This window comes from Galeopterus variegatus, unplaced genomic scaffold, assembly GCF_000696425.1.
Source record: "Galeopterus variegatus unplaced genomic scaffold, G_variegatus-3.0.2 Scaffold396, whole genome shotgun sequence".
NCBI classification, from domain to species: Eukaryota; Metazoa; Chordata; class Mammalia; order Dermoptera; family Cynocephalidae; genus Galeopterus; species Galeopterus variegatus.
In genome coordinates, this window is record NW_007726507.1 from 50,888 (window position 1) to 76,683 (window position 25,796).

At 39.8% G+C, this 25,796-nt stretch overlaps 1 protein-coding gene and 1 pseudogene across 1 annotated transcript in view; one reads left to right on the forward strand and one right to left on the reverse strand.

Moving 5' to 3' along the window:
* Positions 1-19,685, forward strand: part of SLC10A6 (solute carrier family 10 (sodium/bile acid cotransporter), member 6) — a 26,760-nt gene extending 7,075 nt beyond the window's left edge. Inside the window, exons 2-6 of the mRNA XM_008568305.1 lie at positions 8,354-8,472; positions 10,252-10,340; positions 13,603-13,778; positions 16,244-16,401; positions 18,231-19,685. Of these exons, the coding sequence (XP_008566527.1) occupies positions 8,354-8,472; positions 10,252-10,340; positions 13,603-13,778; positions 16,244-16,401; positions 18,231-18,445 (757 nt within the window). The 3' untranslated portion in view covers positions 18,446-19,685. The remainder of the gene's footprint in view (positions 1-8,353; positions 8,473-10,251; positions 10,341-13,602; positions 13,779-16,243; positions 16,402-18,230) is intronic.
* LOC103586948 lies at positions 2,902-4,391 on the reverse strand (annotated as a pseudogene).
* Positions 19,686-25,796: the final 6,111 nt, after the last annotated feature.

Below are 25,796 nucleotides of genomic sequence, written 5' to 3' on the forward strand. Positions count from 1 at the left end.
GGCCTGCTTGTTTTTGTGTGCTCAGGGCCAGCCTGGTGGTAGTAGGCACTCAATAAATGTGAGGGAATGACTGAATGAAAGTTTCTGGTTGCTTCCGTGTATAACAGAAATGACTTTTGAAATGAAACTTTTGATATCTATGAGGTCCATTCTTTCCTGAGGATGCATTTGTGTCTTCAGCTGCAGAGAAAGGATTCTGTGGAGTCAGTGGCCAACTTTGAACTTTAGAGTTCTCGGTCCTGGAAATAAGACTTAAGATTCTTCAGGTTTGTCTGATATGGCCTGCCTGGTGGAGAACTGAAGGTCTTCTGTGCTTCAGGCTTTGGGGATGGAACTGAGATTGAATCCATGCAACTTCATGTAAGCTTCTATAACTCCATGTTACCTTAGCTTCCTCGTTTATAAAATGGAAATAATGCTAAAATAGAGTTATCATGTAGCTGAATAGAGAAGATATATATAAAAGCATGAGGCACAAGACCTAGCACGAAGTGCTCAATAAATGCTCGTTATTATTATTGGGAGGCAGCAGCAAAGGGTAGCAACTGTGTCTGGGGATGGAAAACTGGGCCTTGAACTCTTTTCTAAGGTCACGTCTGTTGATGTGATCTTATAGCACATTCCATGTCCATCTGGCTAGCCAGATAATTTTTTATTTCTTTTAGTGGGGAAGCAAGTATCTATTTTCACAGTTTTGAGAGTCAGAGTTCCTGATTTTATGGGTTTCAAATTAAAAGAACATTTGAATAATTTAAACCCCAATTGCAAAATGTTATTGACTTGCATCTTAATGCAATGTGTATATGTGTAATTTCTCTGTTTTAAGGGAGGTTCAAGATTTACCTGTTTGTCTAGACTTGTTAGTCTGCCTCATTATTCTCTGTAATAGTTTTGGGAGATGACGATGATGCCATTCTTAATGCAAGTGGAATCTTGTTATATTGAAGTCATATTTTGCCAACAGTTTTCCTATATGTGAACAGTTGAGAGATCCAGTTGGCCACATCTTCTGCTTATTCTACACTAGAATTTTGTGGCAGTGAAATAAAAGGCGTGACGTGACTTCCCACTGCACTTGCACACATTCACTATGCTTTTCCAGCTTTGTTGGCATTTATAACAGTTGGCAGAGCAACAGGATCATCTACTACCATCCTTGACCATTACCGTGAGCATCCTGGGCTTGAAAAATTTTATGAAGGATGAAAGCATTACCTAGGTAATCTGGATATAATATCAGTCTGATATAAATCTCACACTTTGCTTCCCACAATTATGAATCTTACCTTTCTGCTGTTCAAGCCAGAGCCATGGGGGCGGGGGGGAGGGAGGGTGAAATGCTGTGCTAATTCTCCAGAAGCTCAAGGTTAAAGTGATGTGATATAGAATTCCCTTCAGGATTTGGTAATATGGAGAACCAAGGAATGTAGCCCTGTCTTAGGCCAAGAATTTGGAAAAGCTTCCCAGACACTGTCTTCATGGATACAGAAGTTTGAGAGCTGTGGCAAATTGCTTTTCTTCCTTTAAGCTGCCCTCTAGCCAGGAAGAGTCATTGCTTAAAGCAAACATTCTTCAGAGGATAAAGTAATTTTAGATTTTATGTGGAATAAAATATATGCAAGATCTGCTAAGAAAAGTTTGAAAACTTATGTGATGGTATTTGCCCTACCATATATGAAAATACACTGTGAAAACACTGTAATTAAAACAGTCTGGTATTTTTTTTAAAGTCCATAAAACTTTTTTTCCACTTACATAAACTTAATATACATGTTCTTAAAAATGATGCTTAGGTTGTTTGTGAAAATTTCGTAAGACATTAAACTAAGCTAGCCATCATCTCAAGTTATTTCCCTGTTAACTATTTTTATAGCACATGCATGTTAGGCAAGTATAAAAAAAATTACAAACGCAAAAAAACTTTAAAAAATTAAATACATGGGTTTTTTGTTTTACTGCTGTGCTCAATATACATGAAATAATGGATATCAAGCAATTCATTTTTACTGCATCTTTATTTTTACATTTGTTCTTAGGTTGATTAAGACATCTAAATACAAATAAAAATGTGTATAGCAAAAACTATGAAAGCAAACATCAGGTAACTTTACAAATAATGGAATGTGAACTGCTTGTACCCTTACCCAGAGTAAGTTCACAGCTATGTCTAAAGGAGCACTTCTGCAGCTGTAGTCGAAGGTGTGCACATCGACACTGAGCATTCCACACGTAAACATGGTTCAACATGTAGCATCTGAGGGATATCTGTTCTACAACAGCCTTCCAAGTGCTCCAAACCTTAAAGTACCTACGATAACTACACCTGTGACTGTAACCAAGTATCCCTTCTATTCTTCACCAGGACAAGCCAATATGTAGGCAGTTTTCTTTGCTTAGAGGATGGAAGTGGTTTAAACACTGGCCCTTGCGAAGCCACAATGTACCAAAAGTACTATGCCCAACAGTTTTTTTTTTTTTTTTTTTTAAAGATGACCGGTAAGGGGATCTTAACCCTTGACTTGGTGTTGTCAGCACCACGCTCAGCCAGTGAGCGAACCGGCCATCCCTATGTGGGATCTGAACCCGGGGCCTTGGCGCTATCAGCACCGCACTCTACCAAGTGAGCCACGGGCCGGCCCCCCAACAGTTTTAACTTGTATAAAAATCCCACATCCCAATATTGGCCACCTCAAGATAAAAACAGAGAACTCCCTAAATGTTAACTGGCTCTATTCACCTAATACCACACATAAAAACCACATGGGAAGTATAGAAATTAAAAAAGAAGTAATGTTTACGTTTCTTAAATTATAAACAAAAAAGTATTTGTGGGAGAGTATGGCTGACAAATGGTCTACAGTGTAAATTTTATAATGAGGCAGACAAAAGTTGGAAGGCCAGTTAATTTTCCCCTTCTGTTCCAGCTTTGTCTCCTTGGGTATCCAAGGTTCATAATGTTAAGTTGTCTCTCAGTAATTGCATTATTAGCATGCTGTCTTTATATGACTCTTCATTTAATGTATCAAGTTTAGCAATGGCTTCATAAAAAGCTGTCTTTGCTCTTTGCAAGAGAGCAGGCCTTCTCTGGGGAGTTCAGAATCTCATCATAGAACACAGAGAAATTAAGGGGCAGACCCAATCTGATAAGATGCGTTGGCTGCATTTCCTTTTTGCTGATTTCAAAAGCTTCTTGGTATGCTTGTTGTGACTGATCCACAGTCCTTTTCTTGTCATCACCAGCAGCAACCTCAGCCAAGTCACAGTAGTAGTCTCCTTTCATTTTCAAACAGAAGACTTTGCTGTTTGCTTGTAAAGCATTGGGGATCAAGAATTTTTCCAAAAGAGACAGTATATCATTGTAGATATCTCTTATCTTGGTCTTAATTTTCTCTGTGTATTCTCGAACCATCTGCTGTTTTTTCTCAGCACTCTGTCTTTTGCTCAATACTTGAGACACCCTGCAAGATGACCTATGGGCTCCTACAACATTTTTATAAGAAGAACCGAGAGAAGATTCCTTTCCTCGTTGGACAAGTCAGCTCCTTGCTCAGTTACAGATTTCATGCAGGCCGCTGCATCATCATGTCGCTCAGCCTGCTCGGCCAGTTTGGCCTTCTGCTCCAGCTCATTTTTATCTATGATTTGGCAGTTCTGTGTTTGGACAGGCTGGTATTTGCTTAGGAAAAAGATGTATTTATCTGTGGACTAGAATAGAGTTTCCAGAAAATATTTTGAATACATCTGGACATCTAATATATGATAAAGTTGGCAATTCAGTTTAGTGGAAAATAGCTTATTTAGTAAGTTATATTGATACACTTGCCTCTCAATATAGATGAAAATTGTTAGAGTCATACTTTATACCATACAAAATATAAATTTTAAAAGAGTTGAGAATATAAATATAAAATATCAGCCTATGAAAAAATAAAAACTAGGGAACAATATTTGAATGTCCTCAGGATGGGGGAGATCTTTAACAAGACAAGAAACTCAGAAGTCATTAAAAAAAAAAAAAGAGCAGCTTTGACTATATAAATGTTAATTATGGCAAAAGTCATAAGCAAAGTCAAAGATATACAATAAGCTTGGTAAAAATATTTGCATTATATGCGATGGCATGTACTCTGATTTTAAAAGAGGTTCTACAAGATGAGAAAAAAAAGTCAGACAAGCAGAACATAGAAGAGGCCAATAAATAGGAAGGAAAGTACAACCTCACAGAGAGCCAAGTGTGTAACAAAATAAGAGTGAGATACAGTTTTCATTGCTCTCACGAGAATTAGAAGGGATTGATCACATTCAGACGAGGCAAGATTGTGAAATGCAACAATCTTCAGAAAGTAATCTGGCAGTATCCGTTAAAATAAAAAAACACAGACTTTCGACATAGTGATTCCACTTTGGAGAATTTACTCTACAGAAATAAAAGAATTATTTCCAGTGAAATATGTACAACAATGTTTATTATAACATTAATTATATTGACAAAAGACTAAAAACAACTTATCCATCATTAATGAAGTGATTGAAGAAATTATGGCATGTTTAGATTATGGCATACTTTACAGTTCTCTAAAAGAATGAGTTTGAATGTATTGATCTGAGAGGCTGTTCATGGTATATTAAGTGGAAAAAAAAAGCAACCAAGTTGCAGAGTAAAGTATATTTCCTTTAATGAGAAAAAAAATTTTAAATCCTATTTATAGAGCAAGCAAGCATGAAATACGACTGCTTAAAAGAAAAAACAAAAGAGGAGTAGAGATGTATACAAATATTTGTAAATTATGTAAGTCTGGGTGTCTAAAAGGGGCATCAAATAGCTAAATATTTGCTCCTTAAAATTTTACTCCTTTGTCCTGGGAAGAGCATGATTTTATAGAAAGTCTGTGTTCTTCTGGCTTGCTATTGGAGGTGTCTATCATTAGAATTAAGTGTAAAGGGGTCATTTCACCAAGATTTTCCTGAGGTTCACCTGCAGGTACATGACATATGTGGAAGGCAGAGAGAACATTTTCATAGCACCAGTGTGTTGCTGCATTGGTTCCTTCTTTGATCATCCATTTATTCAGTAAGTATTTATTAGCTCTTGCAATGTGCTGCAGCATGAGCCCACACCAGGTCCTGGGAATGCAGAGGCCTTGCTTTCATAGGCCGGGTAACAATGAGATAGATTGTCTCATAGGCGGGGTAATTAGATAGAAGCATTGGTGATATATACTCATATTATGAAGAGGAATGATGGATGAATTGTAGGTCCAATAAAGTGCTGGAGGACCCTCGCTGTCTCTGCAGAAGGCCTCAGACATACGAAGGATCTCCTTCCCCTCCTTTGTAGGGCAGGAGGGTCGTCTGCTTCTCAGTCTGTGGGTCATTTGTGCCATGGACTCAGATTGAGCATGTACTATGTGCAAGGCAGGCTGGTGTGAGAACTTCAGTGAACATTAAAAAGTTCTCCAGACTTTCTGTGCCTGGTGTTTAAGTGAAGAAACTCTTGCTTTGCACCCTGAGTTTGTGTGGTGTGATGTTCCATTTGTTTTTCCTCATTGGGTAGAGCCGTGCTAATAGTGTCTGTAAACAGTTTGTACCTAAACAGATGGTGTAATTTTTTTCAGCAATTGAAAGATAAAATATATTGCTGAAGGGTATCTCATTTCCACTTTTCTTATTTTGCCTAATTTTAGTCATTCATTCTTTCACTGGTCTGTCACCCAGATAGGTATAAAAGATAGCCTGAGCTTGGGAGTTGGGAGTGGGGGGTGAGAGATGGAAAGAATAGATTTGGGGTGGAAGGTAGCAAAATATGGGGCAAGGGAATGGCACTTAGTCCTCTTCTTGGGTTGTCATTCTCCCTGACGTTTTGTCGGCATTCAGCCTTCATTTGGGAGCTCTCTTTTCTTAGCTTTCATGAAATGTAACTTTCCTTTAATTAAAAACTTATTTTTAATTGACAAATTTAAAATTATGTATATTTATGGTGTACAGCGTGGTGTTTTGCCTGCCCACTTCTCTGTGCTTTCTCCACAAGCACCATGGGCTTGTCTTCCTCTCCCCAGTTCAGAGCAGGGGAGGCCTTTCTGAAGCTCTGCTTCCTGAAGTTATGTATTTTAATATTTTAAATATTAAAATATTTAAAGTAGTAACTGTTGTTATTAGTCAATGTTTAAAATATTAACTATTAGTGTAACTAAGTGCTTTTCTCCAATTAAAAACATAAGGACTTTAAAAATTATGTACTTAGAAAAAAACCCAGCATATATTGCAAACTTAATAAGCAATAACTTAGTTTATATAATGCAATAACAGTATGGTAATTGTCTTAGTCTATTTTGTGCTGCTATAACAGAATACCTGAGACTAGGTAATTTATCAAGAACAGAAATTTATTTTCTCATAGTTCTGGAGGCTGGTAAGTCCGAGATCAAGATGCCACCACTCAAATGGTGGAAGGCAGAAGGGCAAAAAAGGGACAAACTTCTTCTATCAAGCCCTTTTAAATGACATTAATTCATAAGGGCTCTGCCCTCATAACCTAAACACCTCCCCAAAGCCCCTGCCTTCCAACACTGTTGCATTGGAAGTTTCCAACACATGTATTTTTGGGGAAGCATTCAGACCATAACAGTAGTCAAGATACACACAGTCTTAGAAGACTCTAAACCAAAGGACTACCCCTGCCTCTGCCCCTACCAGACATTAGGTACTTGTAAATCCTTAAGATCTGTGACACTTAAAACTTGTTAGCCTTTTTTACTTGGAGACAGTTAATTGCAAAAATGACAAATATAAACCAGTTGTCTATTAGAAATCTTTCCAGGTTTATTCCTCACAAAGACCAAATCTCGGTTCTGATATTCTCATTGGTTTTCCCGGTAAGCTGTGTTGCATGGCTGTTGGCTGGACTGTTTTGATTTGGCTCATCCCGCTCACAAACCCACATGTTACTTCCCAGCGTGGCCCGATGTGTGTCTTTAGTGATGACGGTGGCTGTGTACTGAGTTTTTCTTTGCCTACCCAGGAGACTTGCACTGGATGTCCTGCTGTCACCTCTAACTTAACAAACCCCTCAAATTGATGCCAGGTGACTCGGTTCTTCTGTCCTTCACTTCTGCTTTCCACCCTGGGTTTGTGTTCTGTGATATTCCTCTTGCTTTTCCTCATTGGGTAGAACGGTGCTAAGAGTGTCCATAAATAGTCCTGAAGCCTAGAATCTACGATTTACTCTAATTTATCACTCTACTTCAATTCCAGTTTCTAATCGTAGGATCACAAGTCTCAGAATTGGAAGAGAATTTTTAATTCAGCCTAGTATCTCACATCAATTCCTTTTCTCTGTGGTTCTGTACCCTCCCTTGCCCTATTCAACTTGCTGTGTCTGAGGGTCAGTGACTGTGGGAATCTTATGGCATGTGGTGTTTGGGTGACTTCTTCTTGACAGATATTTAATAGCACTTCACACTGGGCAGGGACCTAGTCAGCTTTGTGGCATTTTAACTTGCCCAATTCCAATCATCCTGTACCAAAACTAGACAAAGACATCACAAGAAAACTACAGACCAAAATCCCTTATGAATATGTATGCAAAAATACTCAACAAAATGCTAGCAAACTGAATCTAGCAGCACACAAAAAAAGGATAATACACCATGACCAAGTGGAATATATCCCAAAATATACAAAATTCAATGTAATACATCATATTAATAGAATAAAGGACAAAAAGCCATAAAAAAATGAAGTTCTGATATATGCTAAAACATGGATGAACCTTGAAAACACCATGCTAAGTGAAAGAAGCTAGACACACAAAAAAGGCCACATGTTGTATGATTCTATTCATATGAAATGTATAGAACAGGCAATCCTATTAAGACGGAAAGTCGATTCGTGGTCACTAGGGGCTGGAGGAAGGAGGGAATGGAAAGTGACTGCTAATGGGGTCAGAGTTTCTTTCTGGAGTGATGAAAATGTTCTGGAAATAGTGCTGTGGTTGCACAATCTTGTGACTATATTAAAAATAGCTGAAGCTGGCTGGTTAGCTCACTTGGTTAGAGCGTGTTGCTAATACCAGAAAAAGAATCCTATAGCACCTAGCAGAATGTTTAGAGCAAGTAGATGCTCAAAGAAATATGAGTTAATTGATGGATGACAAGAACTAGAACTGCTGGAAATCTTCTTCTAGGCCACAAATATAGCCATTATTTGTTGAATAATAGGAGAGAAGCTAGCTCCAAGTAGCTTACTCCATGTAATCTCTAAGAAATTGTATCTCAGGAGTTGCTTTTGGCAAAGACTAAATTTTTAATTTCCAACTCTCTCTCCTCCTAAGCATCACTTTAATTTTTACTTTCAGCATCAGTATGACAACCTGTTCTACAGTGGCTGCCCTGGGAATGATGCCACTCTCCCTTTATCTCTACACCTGGTCCTGGAATCTTAAGCAGAATCTCACCATTCCATATCAGAATATAGGTCTGTATTGGACTTGTGAAATGGGGTAGTGATAGTAATGGTGATGGTACTAATCAATGCTATTGTTAATTATATATATCTCTTCGTACAGGAATTTTTTTGTATTATCTAATTTAATTCCCTGAATAACTGTACAGTATAGATTCTATTACTAGTCCAATTTTCTAGATGTTCAGGCTTAGAGAGGTTAAGTAACTTGACCAAGATTGTGTAGTTGGTAAATACAGAATTGAAATTTTAACTCTGGAATCTGACTGAAAAGTCCAAGCTCTTAACTCTTAATGAACAAGAGTTCATTTTTGAAAATAAAACCAGAGAATTTTCTTAAAAAAAAAACAACCCGAAAACAAAAACAAAAACACCTTCATATAATCAGACTATAAAGTAATTGGACTCTTTATGATCCAAAGTTTAACTGGATCTAGTGGCTCTAATTAGGCCTTTTTTCCCACACCTTCACCTTCACATTGCCTGTGAGCCTTGACTTTTTTTTTTTTTAAACAGATTGAACGTAAAAGATTCCTCCTGATTATTAAAGCTCGTCCTTGTCACAACCACACCCACATCTCTTTCATTATCTCCTCTCCTGGATGTTTTTCCTTATTAAGCTCTGCCCTTTTTCTAAAGATCTCCAGGGACTTCCTAGATTTGGAAGAGAAATATAGTGAAATGATCTGCCTGTGCTAGTTTGGTCAGAGCCTTTGGAGAAGTGATAGAAACTATGATTCTTAAAACTCTGAAGTGTCAGTCTGGACTCTCAAGCTTACAACCTATGACCTATCACTCAAAATTATGATTAGAGCCATCCCCTGATAATAGCTGGACCCCAGTGAGTAAAATTTGAGTGAAACCTTAATCTAGAAACCATGATTTTATGTACAACTTTTTCTGATTAGTAAATTACTTAATATATTCTGTTTTGATAATCTGTTCTGAAAGGTACTCACAAACCATTAAGACCCAAAATGTTATGAGCAAGTCATATAACTTTGGAGCCAGTATTGTAGGCACTTGGCCAGATTTGGAAAGCAGAACTGGAAAATGTCACTGGATGGCTCCTATTGGCAAGTGGACAGCCACCTCTGCTCTACTGAGCCTACCTTCAATCCTTTATTCACTGGTGCTAATTACAAAGGCATTTTTTTCCACCCACCTGGGGGTAACCTGGCTACACTTGGAAAATATGAGAAGTTACTTTGGTGGTATAACAAATGCTGTTTTTATGTCTGTAATAGGTACTGTTTATTTTGTGAAGCAAGTGACCCATTGGCCTCAGATAGGGAAATAATAGCTATGGTTAAGGAAGGTGACACCCATATATACAACCAAGGAATTTCACAGACTTAAAATGATCCTCTTGTTTTCTAATTACATTTTTGGTTGTCTCCAAAATTCCATGTGATTGTTAGAGGGATTCTGAGAGAGAAATGGTGGCCCAGGTATGGTGGCATGTATTAGCATCATATACCCTTCAAAAACTGTCTTTCCAAGATTTTATTCATTTTTTATTTTTGGAAATGGATGCAGGAGAAAAATGTAGCTTTAGTAAAGCTGTTGAGGTGGCTGGTTAGCTCAGTTGGTTAGAGTATGATAATAGCAAGTTGGTTAGAGCTGGTAATAGCAAGGTCCAGTGTTCAATCCCTGTACCAGCCAGCTGCAGAAAAAACAAAACAAAACAAAAATAATAAAGATGTTATCTAATTGAAATGGAAATTGTTGAGAAGAATTGGGCAGTTACGGTGGGAGGGATAATGTCTGATGGATTTTCTTTCTCTTTAGGAATTACCCTTGTGTGCCTGACCATTCCTGTAGCCTTCGGTGTCTACGTGAATTATAGGTGGCCAAAACAATCCAAAATCATTCTCAAGGTGAGCAGTTCCACGTCACAGTTAGCAAATGCTCAGACTCAGAGACATGAAAGACAGAAGTTGGCTGAGTAAACAAGCCGATCAAATACAGCCCCACACCCATCAGTGTTCCTGACGTGTCCTGCGGTTTTGCATGCAGCCCTTGTGTTTCCTCTGCCCCTATAAACCTTGTCCTGTTACTCCCATAGGCCCATGAACTGAGGCTTATGACACCCTGGACAACGTGGGACACTTGACTTAGTGACAGAAAGCTAAGGCATGTGTGTGAACAGAGAGAGCCCAAGCCCGTCCATTCCCAAGGCTTCACACAGGCGCACTCAAGGGGAAAACTGAGCAAACGTGCACGAGATGGACCCCAGCGTTTACGAACGTGGCTGGTTCCCTGGAAAAGCAGGGCAGAGGGCTGTCTTGCAGAAGCATTCTTGGGGGCAGCTTCAAGTTGTAGTTTGTACACATGGCAAGGGCTGCTGGCTACATGAGTAAGACTGTTTAAATGAAATCATCCAGAAAGCACTGAGGAGTGTATCTGTGGAATGATCGTAACTGGAACTTCCTACCCGCTCTTGATTTGCAGAGTTGTCTTTTGTTTGCCGGAGAGACAGGCAAATGTTTTTGATAAATGGATTTTAAAAATACCTAGCTACAGAGAAGGCATTCTCAGCAATGATGTCAATCTCCTACAGTGTTCTTCATTTTTCTGATTATTTATCATTTTAGTGAATATAAGATTATTATATGTGCTGCTTTCATGAAGATTTGAAAAATGTTTTAGTTATAGTTTCCATTTATAAAGAAATAAACATTTGGGTTAACTGGAAGTTCATCAGGTAAATCTCAGTTAATTTTATTGGGGTTCATGGTTTGGTTCAGGTTAAGCTCTTGCTGTTTGGCTCTACGTGACCCAATGCTGCCACTCCATTTGCCTGCATAAATGGATGCTGCTTTCCCGGTTTGGCCCAAGATTGAACACCTCTCACTATTCCCCCAGCACGGTGGAGAGCAAGCAGACGAACAGGCGGGCACAGAGGGCTGGAGAAAGCTGCCGTGTCGTGCATTTGGATTGCATGTGGATGACCTTAGCACAGAGAGTGCACACTTGATTTGCACTCTCTTTTTCCTCTGTACTCATGGAGTAATGTCCCTTCTTTTCTACACTTATTATTGTAATTTTCAACTGGAGAAAACAAGAGGAGAGGGTATTATCATGGCAACTCCTTACTTTTCAAGTACTCTATCTTACATTTCTTTCTTCTTTTTTTTTTTGGTGACTGGCTGGTGGGGGGATCTGAACCCTTCACTTTGTGACCTTGATGATAAAATACCGTGCTGTAACCAGCGGAGCTAATGGCCAGCCCCCAGTTACATTTCTTAAAAGGACATTGAACAGCAACACATGATTGAACAACAAGATCATGATTTTGGTGTTTCCAGATCCTCTATTAATCTACAAGTGTCAATGGAGAAACCAGATAAATTTTCTGTACACCAGTTTTATTATTTGTTAAAGAGCAGATTTAAAACTCCTTTCCTTTGGCTATTCCTTAGGATTTGTGGCAAAAATATTTAATATTCTAGAGCACTGTATTAGTCTGTTGCCTGTCGCTGAATCTGTTCTGAAAGGTACTCACAAACCGCTGATAACAGGATACATGAAATTGGGTAATATATTTAAAAAACGAAATTTATTTCACAGTTGATTAGAGTGCGGTGTTGTAACATCAAGGTTGAGGGTTCAGATCCCCATACCCACCAGCTGCAAAAAATAAAAAGAAAGAAAAAGAAAAAAAGAAAAAAGAAAAAGAAATTCATTTTCTACAGTTTTGGAGGCTGGGAAGTCCATGGTCTAGGGGAGCCACTTCTGGTGAGGGCCTTCTTCTGGGTGGAACTCTGTAGTCCCATGGCGACACAGGAAATCACATGGCCAGTATGGCAAGAGCTCTTTCACGTGCTCTCTTTATAAAGCCACCAGTCCACACCCATGACAACACATTACTCCATGAATGGACTAATCCATTCACAAGGGCATAGTTTTCATGATCCGGTCACCTCTTAAAGGCCCACCTCTTAACCCTGCCACACTGGGGATCAAGCTTCCAATGTGAGCTTTGGAGGGGACAAACATTCAACCCATAGCAAGCACCTTAGTAAAAAACCAGGCTAATTTAATCATTATTTTAGGATAAGTCCATTCTCTGTTCTTAGTCCTATTTTAATTTTAGATCTGACACATTTTCTGAACAAACTTCAGTTTTTCTCATTTCCTCTTGGTGAATTTTAAACTGAAATTCCTTTTTGGTAGAAAGAGGAAGGGGAGATTTTACAATGAGAGGCTTTCTTTGTGTGTTTCAGCATCTCCCCGATAGGCAGGGGCTCAGTCTGCCCCTGTATTTGAACAGTAAAACTGGCCCCCAGAGCACATCTATGATACATTTGTTTGTTTTGTTTATTTTTTGTTTCTTTGGTTCCCCATGACCACCTTCCTCCATACCCTGAGTCATTTCAAATCAAGTGTGCTGTTGACATGGCATGAATGGAAGCTTGCCAAGATCTTGATTTTCCCAAATTGTCCCCACCCGTGTTTTCTTCCTATTTGATCTAAAACTCAGAGTGTTGGAATTTTGTTGTTGATTTTTTGTTTCAGTTTTTGTTCAACAACATAAATAAGAGACAGTATTTATTTGGGAGAGGACACAGGTCTCTGTCAGATTTCTCCTATTACGTTAATCTTAGCTCAGATTGTCTAATGGAGGATAGGTACGTTTCATTCAGAGGAGAGAAGGGCGGGGATCAAAGCAGTAGGAGCTGCTGGTGGTTGCGGGGATGGTGGGAGGAGAGGCGACCGTCAGGCAGCGCAGACCTGAGACAGGAGCCTGCCAGCGAGGAGTCTTAGGGGTGTGTGTAGGGGCTTCGGATACTTATTGTCAGATTCCATTTAATTTACAGTTTGTCCTATCCACAAAAAACTCTACTATCCAATCCTTCTGGCCAAATCCTCTGCTTGAAGGGGAAAGTTATTGATCATAAAATAAGAAGACTTTGATTTATGTCAAACCCCATCAATTTCTAGCGTAGCCAAGACACTTAACCACTTTGGAGCTCAGGTTTCTCCTGTACAAAATGAAATTGGATTCAGTGGTCTCTAAGTCTCTTCTTTGTTCTCAAATTTCTAAGTTCCAAGCCTTTTAGAGCCTTGATGGATTTTGCCTCACAGAGTAAAAAACCCACAATGTTTACATATTCTTATTTTATTGGTTTACTTTAGACCGGGGTCATTGTTGGTGGGGTCCTCCTTCTGGTGGTCGCTGTTGCTGGTGTGGTACTGGCGAAAGGCTCTTGGAATTCAGACGTCACCCTTCTGTCCATCAGTTTCATCTTTCCTTTGATCGGCCATGTCATGGGCTTTCTGCTGGCACTTCTTACCCAACAATCTTGGCAAAGGTACAGTTAAATTATCATTACAAATTGGGGCATGTAATTTAGAAATACTGTGAAGTATTAAAAGTGATAATGCTCCATGTTGGTATGTCTGTAATGAGACAAGTGTTATCACACAAGGATGGAGGGGACACAAATCAGTATAAACTCTGTGGAAGGCAATTTAGTATCGTATCAGTAGCCTTATAAGTATTTATAGTTGTTAACTCAGTAATTTTACTTTTATAAATCTGTTCTAAAGCTAGCACCATCAGATATGCTCATGAATATTGATGTGCTAAGATGTTAATTGCAGTGGTTTTTATAAATATAAAAAATGGAAAAAATTTAAATATGAAACAATAGGGAGATATTTAATTTATGATGTATTCATGTGATGGATATGGTGCACTAATTTTAATGAATTACAAAATACTTAAGATATAAATTTAGATTAAATAAGAATAGAAAATGGCATGTATTTTGATTCCCACTTTGTAGAAGAAAGTGAAAAGAGCTCTGTGCATCAAAAAATTGTAGAAGAAATACACCATATGTATTTTTTCTAAGTTTTTCTATAAATGTGTACTACTTTTAAAATCAGAAAAAAATTATTAAAGAAAAGTAAACTATGGGGCCGGCCCTGTGGCTCACTCGGGAGAGTGCAGCTCTGGTAGCACCAAGGCCGCGGGTTCCGATCCTATATAGGGATGGCCAGTGCGCTCACTGGCTGAGCGTGGTACGGACAGCACTGTGCCGAGGGTTGTGATCCCCTTACTAGTCAAAAAAAAAAAAAAAAAAAAAAAAAGTTTGGGAAGGGGGGGGGATTATTAAAGAAAAGTAAACTATGGGGCCGGCCCTGTGGCTCACTCGGGAGAGTGCAGCTCTGGTAGCACCAAGGCCGCGGGTTCCGATCCTATATAGGGATGGCCAGTGCGCTCACTGGCTGAGCGTGGTACGGACAGCACTGTGCCGAGGGTTGTGATCCCCTTACTAGTCAAAAAAAAAAAAAAAAAAAAAAGTAAACTATGCAGTTGAATTCCAAAGAGTTTGGGAAAATTTTAATTGGCCTTATGCTACTTCCCATCCATATGGGGAACATTTAGGATTGTACAAGCACTGGGTAAGGTTCCACCCAGTCTATCTCATGTACCTCTTCCTACAACCCCGAGAGGCAGATAGTATCACGAGCCTCAATATACTGAGGAGCAAACCCTCCAGAGAAGTTAAGCAACTTGACTAAGTTCATGGAGCTAGAAAAAGGTGGAGTTAGGATTTGAACCTAGATTTGTTTCTGAAGTCAACACTTAGGAACATAGACTGCTGAGAGGTTGAAATATAATTGGGTATGTAGAGAAAGTACTCCTATGGCAAGTGAAGTCAGCAATCTTGTCTTTTTCAAACCTGATGGCCTGACAAAGATCAGGACTGCGATGTGCTTTTGCCCTGTGAGTGGAGCAGATGTGAGTTCCATCTTTGTAGCTTAATCACGTCAAGTTATTGAAAAGGGTCTGAAAGAAGGAAGGATAGTTTGAGGAAAGTGTAGCAAGCAAAAGAGTAAGTAGAAACAAAGTGTGAGCCTCAGAACTTGCCCTGTGCCATCGATAATATTTTCACCCACACACAACACACCTGTTTCCTCCACATTCCAGTCCAGCTTGCACATAGATGCTAGTTTATCCTCTGAAACGCCTCTTTCCTTCCTTTACTTCTGTGTATAAAAACCTGCAGGCTCCCTTTCTAAACTGGAGTCAGATAAAACTGCTTACCCCACTCCCCAAGGTCCTGCCCATGTCTCCTCCTCTCCCCGCTTTCTTTTTCAGGTGGGGTTTATTTCATTTTCTACAATCAGAAAACCAATAAAATATAGAAAAATAGAAAGTAGAAAAAAAATACTAAACCCTTTCACCAAACACAACCATTTCAGACACTTGGGTTTCTTATGTGTGTTTGTTTTCAAGTGCTGTTGAGTTTCTGCTGCTTCATATCTCAGCCTTCCATTCTCCTGTCCTCCAAGCCTCTGCCTGTGCAGATTGGCTCACAGTGTGTGCGGTGCCTCCTGAACAGGCCATGCTCACACCCGCCCCTCATACTTTAGTGTCTATTGTTTTTTCTCAAATTAAATGCCCCTTCCAAGTTTTCCATCCTTTAATCACACTCCTCTGTGAAGCCTTCTGTAATCACTTTTGCCACTTTTCTGAATTTCAACATCTCTCGGTCACACTTTGTCTTGTGTTGTTACGGAACCTTTTCTGTGTGTATATCTTGTCTTTCCACCCAGGTTCCTAGGGCAGAGTTCACAAGGCCCTTCTCTACTGTGCTTCTCAGAAGACGACCCTACAGAGTAGGCACTCGACAAATAACGATTGAATGAGGAACATTTTTAATGGCTTAAGCTCATAGCTTATGTTTACTGTTATACAGAAGAGAAAATTTAAGAATAGTCTCATAACTAGTATGTAACTCTTGAAAAATGTTTAAATTGGCAGATGCAGAACGATTTCCTTAGAAACTGGAGCTCAGAACATTCAGATGTGCATCACCATGCTCCAGTTGTCTTTCACTGCTGAGCACTTAGCCCAGATGTTTATCTTCCCATTGGCCTATGGCCTCTTCCAACTGTTGGATGGATTTCTCATTGTTGCAGGTGGGAGAACCCCCTTTCGCTAGACTTGACTGAAAATTGGTTAAACCAACTTACTGATTTCTTTTTCAATCCCAACTTGGCTTGTGCTGCCCCTGTGACACATTTTTAGCATGATATTTCAGGGGACAATACAGTGCATAAACACTTATTTACTTTGACACAAGTGGGAGTTTCACAGAAATATATAAAAAACCATCTTATAAGTATTAAACAAATATGCTTCACCATAACCAGTGTACTACCAGAACTTAGATTCCGTGACTTGTTAAGACAGGGTCTCCATGAGCATTCATTGATCAAAAAATGACGTTTACCAAACTTATGCATTTATTTGTTATGTCTCATTAAGAGCCTTGAGATCTCCCAAATGCCAAGTTATTTCAATGTTTCTGTGACTAAGACTCGTGCTGAATGGTTGTGAAATATTTTTCAAATACAAAATATAATGCATGTATACAAATAACTATAGACAAATATTGAAATACTATATATATATCTCCATACAGCCAAATAGACATTATTTTGCAGTCAATTATTATGTAAGTTTATAGAAGGTAAATTAGAAGTATACATATATATGTGCATTGTCGGAAAGGCAAAATGTCCACCAAACAGAGAAGGTATCTTGAGACCAAAGAACAAAGCAGGAAGTTCCATGTGGTAAAGCAAAGAATTTTATTAAAGTGTAATGCACAGGATAATGGATCGGGTGGGCTACAACCTATAACCCAGAGGTATAGGTGTGGTTTCTCTGTGCCACCTCCTGGTTGAGTCCAAGTTTACACAGGCAGTTCACACAAAGCAGTGGAAAAAGCCAAGAAGTAATTACTAACTAAGGAACAAGCTAACGTCACTAAGTCCAAATGTCTTATGACAATGATTACTATTTTTGGTGGTCTTGTGACGCAGGTAGCCAGACTGGCTGTTGTCACATCGGTACTTAGTCATTAAGTCCCTTCTTTGTGTGTCAGCAAGCTGTTTCTACCTATTGTTCTAAGTACCTCACCCCTAGTTACTGTATAACTTCTGTGGGCAGGTTCACACAAAGGACACAGCAAGTGTAAGGGCTTCAAGATGGAGTAAGTTATGCTCACAGTGTCACACACGTGCACAAACACACACACATATCTTGGGCCATTGTAAATTTTTACTGTCATCTGGGAACAGGCTCTGAGTCTCAATGATTACTAATGTAACCGATTATATACTGATTACTAATTATTATACACTGATTACTGATACAACAATCAATATTAACAGTGTAAGGAAAACTTGGCGTTTAATTTTCCCGTGAGATGAGAGAAATCCTATCACAATAAAACAGCTGGTCTTAGAGCCAAGTTTTAATTCCTTGTTATGGTGAGACCATGAGGGAGGCATCATGTCTGGCTCATTCCCCGCTACATCCCAGCACCCAGCACAGTGCCTGGCTCTTAGTAAGCACGCCACAGGGATTTGCCAGCTGAATGAACCATCTGTCAGTGACCTGATGAATGTCTCACGAATGGTTCATTACAGACAGAAGAGGGATTCTGATACACTGAATCATTTCATTCCATAGCTTTTTCTCTTTTCACCCTCCTTTTTCCTGTGTGTTTTTACATAAATGATGAAAAGTAAACAAACCCCAATGTATACAATGTCACCAAAGGATACTCGATTCTGATACACTGAATCATTTCATTCCATAGCTTTTTCTCTTTTCACCCTCCTTTTTCCTGTGTTTTTTTACATAAATGATGAAAAGTAAACAAACCCCAATGTATACAATGTCACCAAAGGATACTTTGCTAAAGTGATTTTTAATACTCGTATGTCTTAACACCTAGCATATCAGACATACAAGAGGAGATTGAAGAACAAACACAGAAAAAAGAACCCAGATTGTGCAGAAGTCTGCCATAAAAAGAAATCCACTTCTTCCAAAGAATCCAGGACCTTCTTGGAGGTGAATGAAGAAGCTGCCGTAACTCCTGAGCCATCAAGGCTAATGGATCGCCACAGGGCTCTCGAGCCTGTCGGGCACATCACTTCTTGTGAATAGTGGGGACTTGCTGACCAGACTGGTCCCCTGTCTTCCTTGGGGCCAGTACAGGTGGCACAGAGCTGATGCATGAATGTCATTGGTGGGGACTGTGTGGATATTTAAGTGTCCAATGTTAGAATATTTATATTTTTGTGTGGATTGTGAATTGTGATAGGATGGCATTTGAGAATGTTTTTGGCCCATTTCAGGGAGTTCTTTTCAGGGTTTTACACAACATATTTACTAGTTGTTGTGTGTGTTCCTGTCTTCCCATGTAGCGAATAGTGCCTGGAAGTAGGAAATACCTTCATTATGTGAAGTCACCCCTCACATTGTGCATTTTTATCTAACAAGAGTTAGGACTCAAATAGAGGAGACGTCACCTCATACTGCAGGGCAAGGCACATGACTTCTTGACTTTGGGTGGGTCCTTTGGAGCGCTGGGAAGGAAACACACAGCTCTTTATAATAAATGGGGCCCTTTTCTCAAATGATTGTTAATTTTTAAGGACTTAACATCTTTTCTGATTATAAATGTAATATATCTTAGAGGGAATTTAAAGAATATATGAGGTAAAAAAGTGAACGCCCTGTATTTTCATTCCCTAGAGACAGACACATGTAGATACTTCTAATCTATGTATATACCCCGCACCATGTTAAAACCATTGAGATCATTCCTTATATACTGTTGTGTAAGTCACTTGATGACATATTATGGAATATCTTTACATGTCAGTCTGTGTTGACCTACCTCATTCTTTAGAACAGTGGCTATGTAGAAGTATCCCATTGCATGGAAGGACTGTAATTCATTGAACCAATCCTTATTCATGGGCATTGAGATAGCTTTCAACTCATCAGTATTACAGTGCTGCTACAACCACCCTTGCCCTTGGGTGAGTATTTCTGTAGGCTCACTAACTCCGACTTGACTTGCGTTGCCAGGTGAGCGCTGGTTGAGATGTTGGACAGATTATTCTCTAGTGATGTTGGACAGCAGTCCACAGAGGGCCTGATTTCCCAGTCTCACCAGTCCAAGGAATGATCAATTTCGATTTGTTGAAACATCTCATTTAAAATTACATTAAAAAAATTATGAGTGAAGCAGAGCTTTCTTTTATGATGATTTGCCTATTCATGTCCTTTGCCTACTTTTCTATTGTATTTTTTCCTTTTTGATTTATAGATTTAACGCAACGATAGGGACTATGTTTTTGTCCAGTGTATTGTCAACATTTTACCTACTGTCTTTTATCTTTTGTTTTTCTATATCTTTTGACATACAGAAGTTTTATATATTTACATTTTCAGCTTTATTAGTCTTTTTAAAAATGTTTTTTGACCTTGATATCTGCAAAATATTAGAATATTCATATTTTGTGTGTGGATTGTGAATTGTGATAGGATCCCTTTGTGAGAAAGTATTTAGCACCCTTTCAGGGAGTTCTTTCTGGGGGCTTATATATTTACTAGCTGCCGTGTGTGCTGCTTGTCTTCCCATGCAGTAAATAGTGCCTGACAGTAGGTAAAATCTATCTTTTCCTATTTTGACATTATTAAAAATATTTTCCCATGTATTTTTCTATTACTATTATGGATTAAATGTGCATGTGTTTATTTCATTTTGAATTTATTTTTTTCTCTATGGTGTGTTAAGAATCTAATCTATGTATATACCCTGGACCATGTTAAAACCATTGAGATCATCCCTTATATACTGTTGTATAAGTCACTTGATGACATATAATGGAACATCTTTACATGTCAATATGCGCTGACCTACCTCATTCTTTAGAACAGTGGCTATGCAGATTAATTATCCCAGCATCATATATCGACTCAGTTATCTTTTCTCAACTAATTTGAAATGCAACTTTTATCACATAACTTCCTATGTAAGGTGGTTTTGTTGGGAATCTGTTTGATTCCATTTGGTGTCTATTCTCATTTGTAAGTTTTGAAATATGAGAGAAAGTGTATTGTTTGAGATTTAATGCTTTACAACTTTATTTTGTAAGTATTCCCAGTAACTTGTGGGTTAATTTGATGACAATGACTATTATGGTATTTTCACAACAATTTAGGAAGGCTTTTTGGTAACACAGATAGAACCCCTTTTGGTCTTGGAGTCACAAGCATTTTTTTTTTGGTGTCTGGCCAGTACAGGGATCCAAACTCTTGACCTTGATGTTACCAGTGCCACGCTCTAACCAAGTGAGCTAACCAGCCAGCCCAACGAGTACTATTTATATGGAGAAGAACTGTGCAGATTTGTGACATGATTTTAAATTCTTAACTGTTGCTTTACTACTTGGGAATTCCCACATACACATTTGATAAATGTCTGTGTATTGAGGAGCTAGTCTGAGCTATGTACATGCACATGGGATAGCAGTAATGAGGCAGAAAGGGTTGCTGCCCTTGAGACAAGACCTGGGGATAGCCAAGAGTGACAGCAAGAGACCATCATGGGAGAGGGTCTCCAGTCCGTGAACACCTACAAGGCCTGCAAGAAGTTCAGCGACTGCTACTTGGGTTTCATATTCACCATCATGAGCCCCAACGACTATACGGTATCCAACGTGCGCTGCTGCCAAAGCAATGGCTGCAACCGTGGCTCAGTGTCCCCTCCTCACAACAGACATACTGAGAAGGCCTGATGTGCCTGCCAGCATCCAGGAGACATGCCTAGGGACCCCACTGCGTCTACTTCGCTGGCACCGTGGCAGCGTGGTACTTTCAACACTCAATTTGACCCTCGGAGCTGTGCTGCAGACAGTGCCTGCTATACCAAGGCTGGGCTCAGGAAGCCTCAGCCTTCTCTCTCTCCTCTTCTGTCGAGCAGACTGCCTTCCAGTCCCTCAGCCCCCCGGCAGGGCTGAGTGAAGAACTGAGAAAAGGCTGGGCTCAGGAAGCCTCAGCCTTCTCTCTCTCCTGTCGAGCAGACTGCCTTCCAGTCCCTCAGCCCCCCGGCAGGGCTGAGTGAAGAACTGAGAAATATGTGGACTCAGGTCCCCATTTGTCCTCAGCTCCCCATGTGATTATAAATTAAACAAGTAAACAGAAGAAGAAAAAGGAGGGTTGCTGCCCTCGTGGAATTGATAGTCTAGTGAGGGAATAGATCGCTGCAATGAACATGGTCAATAGAGTGAACAGAGATTCCCACATCTGAGTATTACCATGAGTTTTAAAGAATCCTTAAAGAACGACTTCCTAAGTTGTTTCTCTACAAAGACACCTAACACAACATGGTAAAATCCAACACTGTTCTGGAAGCATTCACAATATGGTCAGTATTTACCATAGGCAGGACATCCCCAGGATGAGGGACAGGTAGGTCTTACCACAGGCCATTCTTTAAGATAGAAACAACACAATTCAATGTAAGGCTTGAAAGCAGTCCTGTCAGAAGACTGCCTCCTCCATAGATGGTTGCGAATCATGTTACCTGTCAAGGAGGCCATTCATCACCTTTGGGACATAGAATATAACTAAAAAAAGAGCTCTAATTGAGTAAATTGCAATCTAACTGATCTACATGACCATGAGCCTTACATAAAACACAGAAGTGGGGCCAGAGGATTAATGTTAAGTAGAACAAGTCTAGCTGTGTCTGGAAAAGAGCCAGCTGGATAATCATCACAGCATAATATAGAGGAAATAATCTGGGCTTCGCCAGGGCTACCTGTTGTATTCCACCTAATAGCTAGGATGCCTGTAGAATGGTGGGTTGAAGCCAGTCAGACCTGAAACTGAATCCTTACTTTGGTTATTTGGGCAACCTTGGGCAAGTGACAATCACTCTGGACTTGTTTCCTCTCTAAAAAGGGTGATAATGCATTCAATCCTATACAGCCTGAGTAGGTAATGTGAAAAAACCTGATACAATGCATGAGAAGTTATCAGTGTTACGCCCCCTTCCCTTTTCTTGTGCACTCACAAATACCCCTCATGTTGAGGGTCATCCAACCTCTAGGTAACCTCTGACCAGCCTTTGCCTGTATTTTGCCCATGAGGAGGAGCCCTGCTTGAATGTCCAGGATTCTCATTCTGCAATACATAATTCCCTTTTAAGCTAATACATTGGCAACATGATTTATCATTCAGTATCCTGACGGTTTGCTTAGCATGACATTTGGGTAATGAATAAAATTTTGTTTCTAAACCTGCAAAGCTGAAGACTACTTTCAAATACTTTCTATTCATGAGTCTCTTCAACAGTTACAAATTCAGATACTTCTGCAGCAGGAAGATCTTAAAACACTGACACAGTGTTAGCTACTAAGAAATGGAAACCGAGGCTGAACTGGAAAAGCACACTCTGCTTGCTGCTATGCAGTATCCATTGCTTTCTTTGTCATTATTAACAGAACCAAGAGTTTGTTTGGGACAGCAGTATCCCTGGCTAACAGTAACTTTCTTGAAGCTAGAGGTAGGCATGTGACACAGTTTTTGCTAATAACATAGAAGCAGAAGTCTACTAGTGATTTCTGGGAAATTTTCTTTCTTGCCTTAGGCACTGACTGGCACTTTCTCCTTGTCAATTTCTATTTTCCTTCTGGAATGTGGATGTAATAGCTGGTGCTGCAGCAGCCATTTCCAGACCATGAATACAAGGCCAGGATAATTACAGAGCCGTTGACATTCTTGAGCTACAGAATCAACCCCAGAACTGCCTACTTCTGAACTTGTTTTCTTTTTTTTTTTTTTGTCTTTTGTCTTTTCTCCGTGTCCGGCAACGGATCGCAACCCTCAGTGTTGCCCCCGTACTGGACCGGGGACCGGCAACGGGATCGCAAGCCTCGGTGTTGCTCCCGCGCCTCGCTCAGCCAGTGAGCGGGAGCCGGTCTGTATGTGGGATCCGAACCCTCGGGCGGGAGCGCCGCTGCGCTTCCCAAGCGGCGCACCATCCAGTGCGTCACCGGGCCGGCCCTGAACTTGTTTTCTTAAGGAAAGAAAATAAATCTCTAATTTGTGTAAGTTGTTTGCTTGGTTTTCGGTTACTTGCAGTCAAATACAAGGGTACTTCAAAAAGTTTGTGGAAAAGTCAAATTGAAAGATAATACAAATCTTTTCATGAAGTACCCTTGTACAATCCCAAATTGATATATTAAAATTTAAACTGGCCTAAAAATATTATGCAGGCCAGACCATAATTTGTTATGTTGATCTCCACCATAATAATGTTCCTTGAATATTTCTGAGTTGAGTAAAATAGGAACACATTCTGTCACTATCAAAATGTCTACTGGCCTAAAAATATTATGCAGGCCAGACCATAATTTGTTATGTTGATCTCCACCATAATAATATTCCTTGAATATTTCTGAGTTGAGTAAAATAGGAACACATTCTGTCACTATCAAAATGTCTATGACTGGAAGATAGCTGTGGTAAGCTGTTCTTTTCTTGATTTATCACATTACATTTAGATAACTAGGCATTTTTAAACCAAGAGATTTGGCAGGCTGTCTGGAATCAGAGATGTAAAAAATCTGATCTTTTCTCAACAGCCATTTCTCTACTGTTTATGATAATTCAGAAATATCTCTAATGACATCTACCAAAGTTTTGATTGGGGATAAAATTATGTTTTAATCCTGCAGTGCTCAGGACTGTACTAAGATACATTCTTCTACAATATGCAATTGTAGTTCAGTTTTATAGATATGCTCCATTACAATTTGTGTTTCCTGTAGCATAGATTGTCACGGGGAAACAGCTGCTCTAACTACATTTTCCAGCTTTCCTGTACTCAGGGGCCATCATTGGGTCAGTTCTTGCTGATAGAATGAGTGGCAGTGATGTGCTTTGTTTCCAGGCCCGGCCTGGCTCACAACACCTCTCCGTACCTTTTCTTGCAGGGAGAGTGGAGGCAAGTCCCAGGATGACCTGGGAAGCCAGGTGTTGTGACTTCCATCAGAGCCTGGGTTCCTAAAAATTGAGGGAAGGAGAGCTGCCTGCTGAACTGTTCACCTGCCCACAAGAGTTAGATCAATTAGAGATAAACTATTATGTTTGAGCTTTTAGATGTTTTGGGGTTATATCTCCTAATACTCAGCTAATACCTAGTGTGTTATGAGCTGAATTGTATTTATGCATCAGTTTGATATTTGAATGCATCCATGTGCCACCATGGCCATGTCCTCACCTTGCTTTCTAACCAGAGTGGCCCTAGCAAGTGGTTCTTACCATTCCATGGTGTTGGAGCCAGTCCCAGATGAGGGCAGTAACTTGTTTATTACAACGTTTCCATTCAGGGTTGTAAACCTAAACCTACATTTTCTTCCCACAGTTTCCATTTCCCAGCTTCATTCTTTCCAGAAAAAGTATCCTCCAGCTTTGCCCTCTCCCATCTCTGTTGACTTTAGATGGTAGCTAATCGCCTCCAGCTGCACTGGCTCCTAGCGCTCATCTGGCTTCTTTTCAGATGCCTATGGCAGGAAAACAGGCCCTCATGATCTCAGCTCACTCAGAACATGGATTTCCACATGTCTTTTAGAGGAATAGAAACCTTTTTTTCCCCCAAATGAAAATTTTGGCCACAGCCCAATCTATAAAGACTCTTTTGACTGAAGTGGGGATGGTGGTGGTGAGGCTTCTCTTGCCAGATTCAGAGGAAATTTTGAGATAGGATCCAAACTTGTTACCTGGTGGGGAGCAAAACATATTACCATGGAGCTTTATGTATTTACTCATTTTGTGTTTTGCCTTCCAGTAGCCTCAGATCCTTAGGAACAGATCCCAGCAAATTGCTGCACTTAGGGTGAAATCAGAAATTCTGAATCAGAAATTCAAGTCAGCTAGCTCAGAACTGTGCAGTCTTCTGAGGATGAGCAAAGCAGTTTCCTGGGCCTTGGAATGGTGCCACTCACGGCTGCATGGAGGAGTACTGTTAGAATTAAGATTTAGTGAAACAAATACTGAGAATCAGAGACCTGCTCAGCCAAAGCAGGCTTTTTGAGGCTGATCTCTTTTCCTTCTTATTTGGCAGAACCAAATATAAACCTCCCAGGTAGTATAATAATGTTTTCTTTGATAACCCCTTGCTCAGCTGAGTATTCTGAGTATTACTGAGAATATTCTGATTTACGTATCAATTAGGCACAGTAAACTGGCACCACTCACAGGGAGATAGAAGGAAGGGAGGCAGATTCTGAATTTCTTAGTGGCTGTTAGGCCAGTATGTGACCTTCATAGTAGCCCTTAATGAAGATCTACCAGGATTTCTGACAGCACTCCCATTCCCTATTACTGGCATGACTGGGACCAATTGAGGAGATGGGAAGTTGGGGTCTAGAGGTCGCTGCCGTTCCAGGGGCCTGGGTGTTGTTAAAAAATCATACACTCAAAATGTCTGCACAGC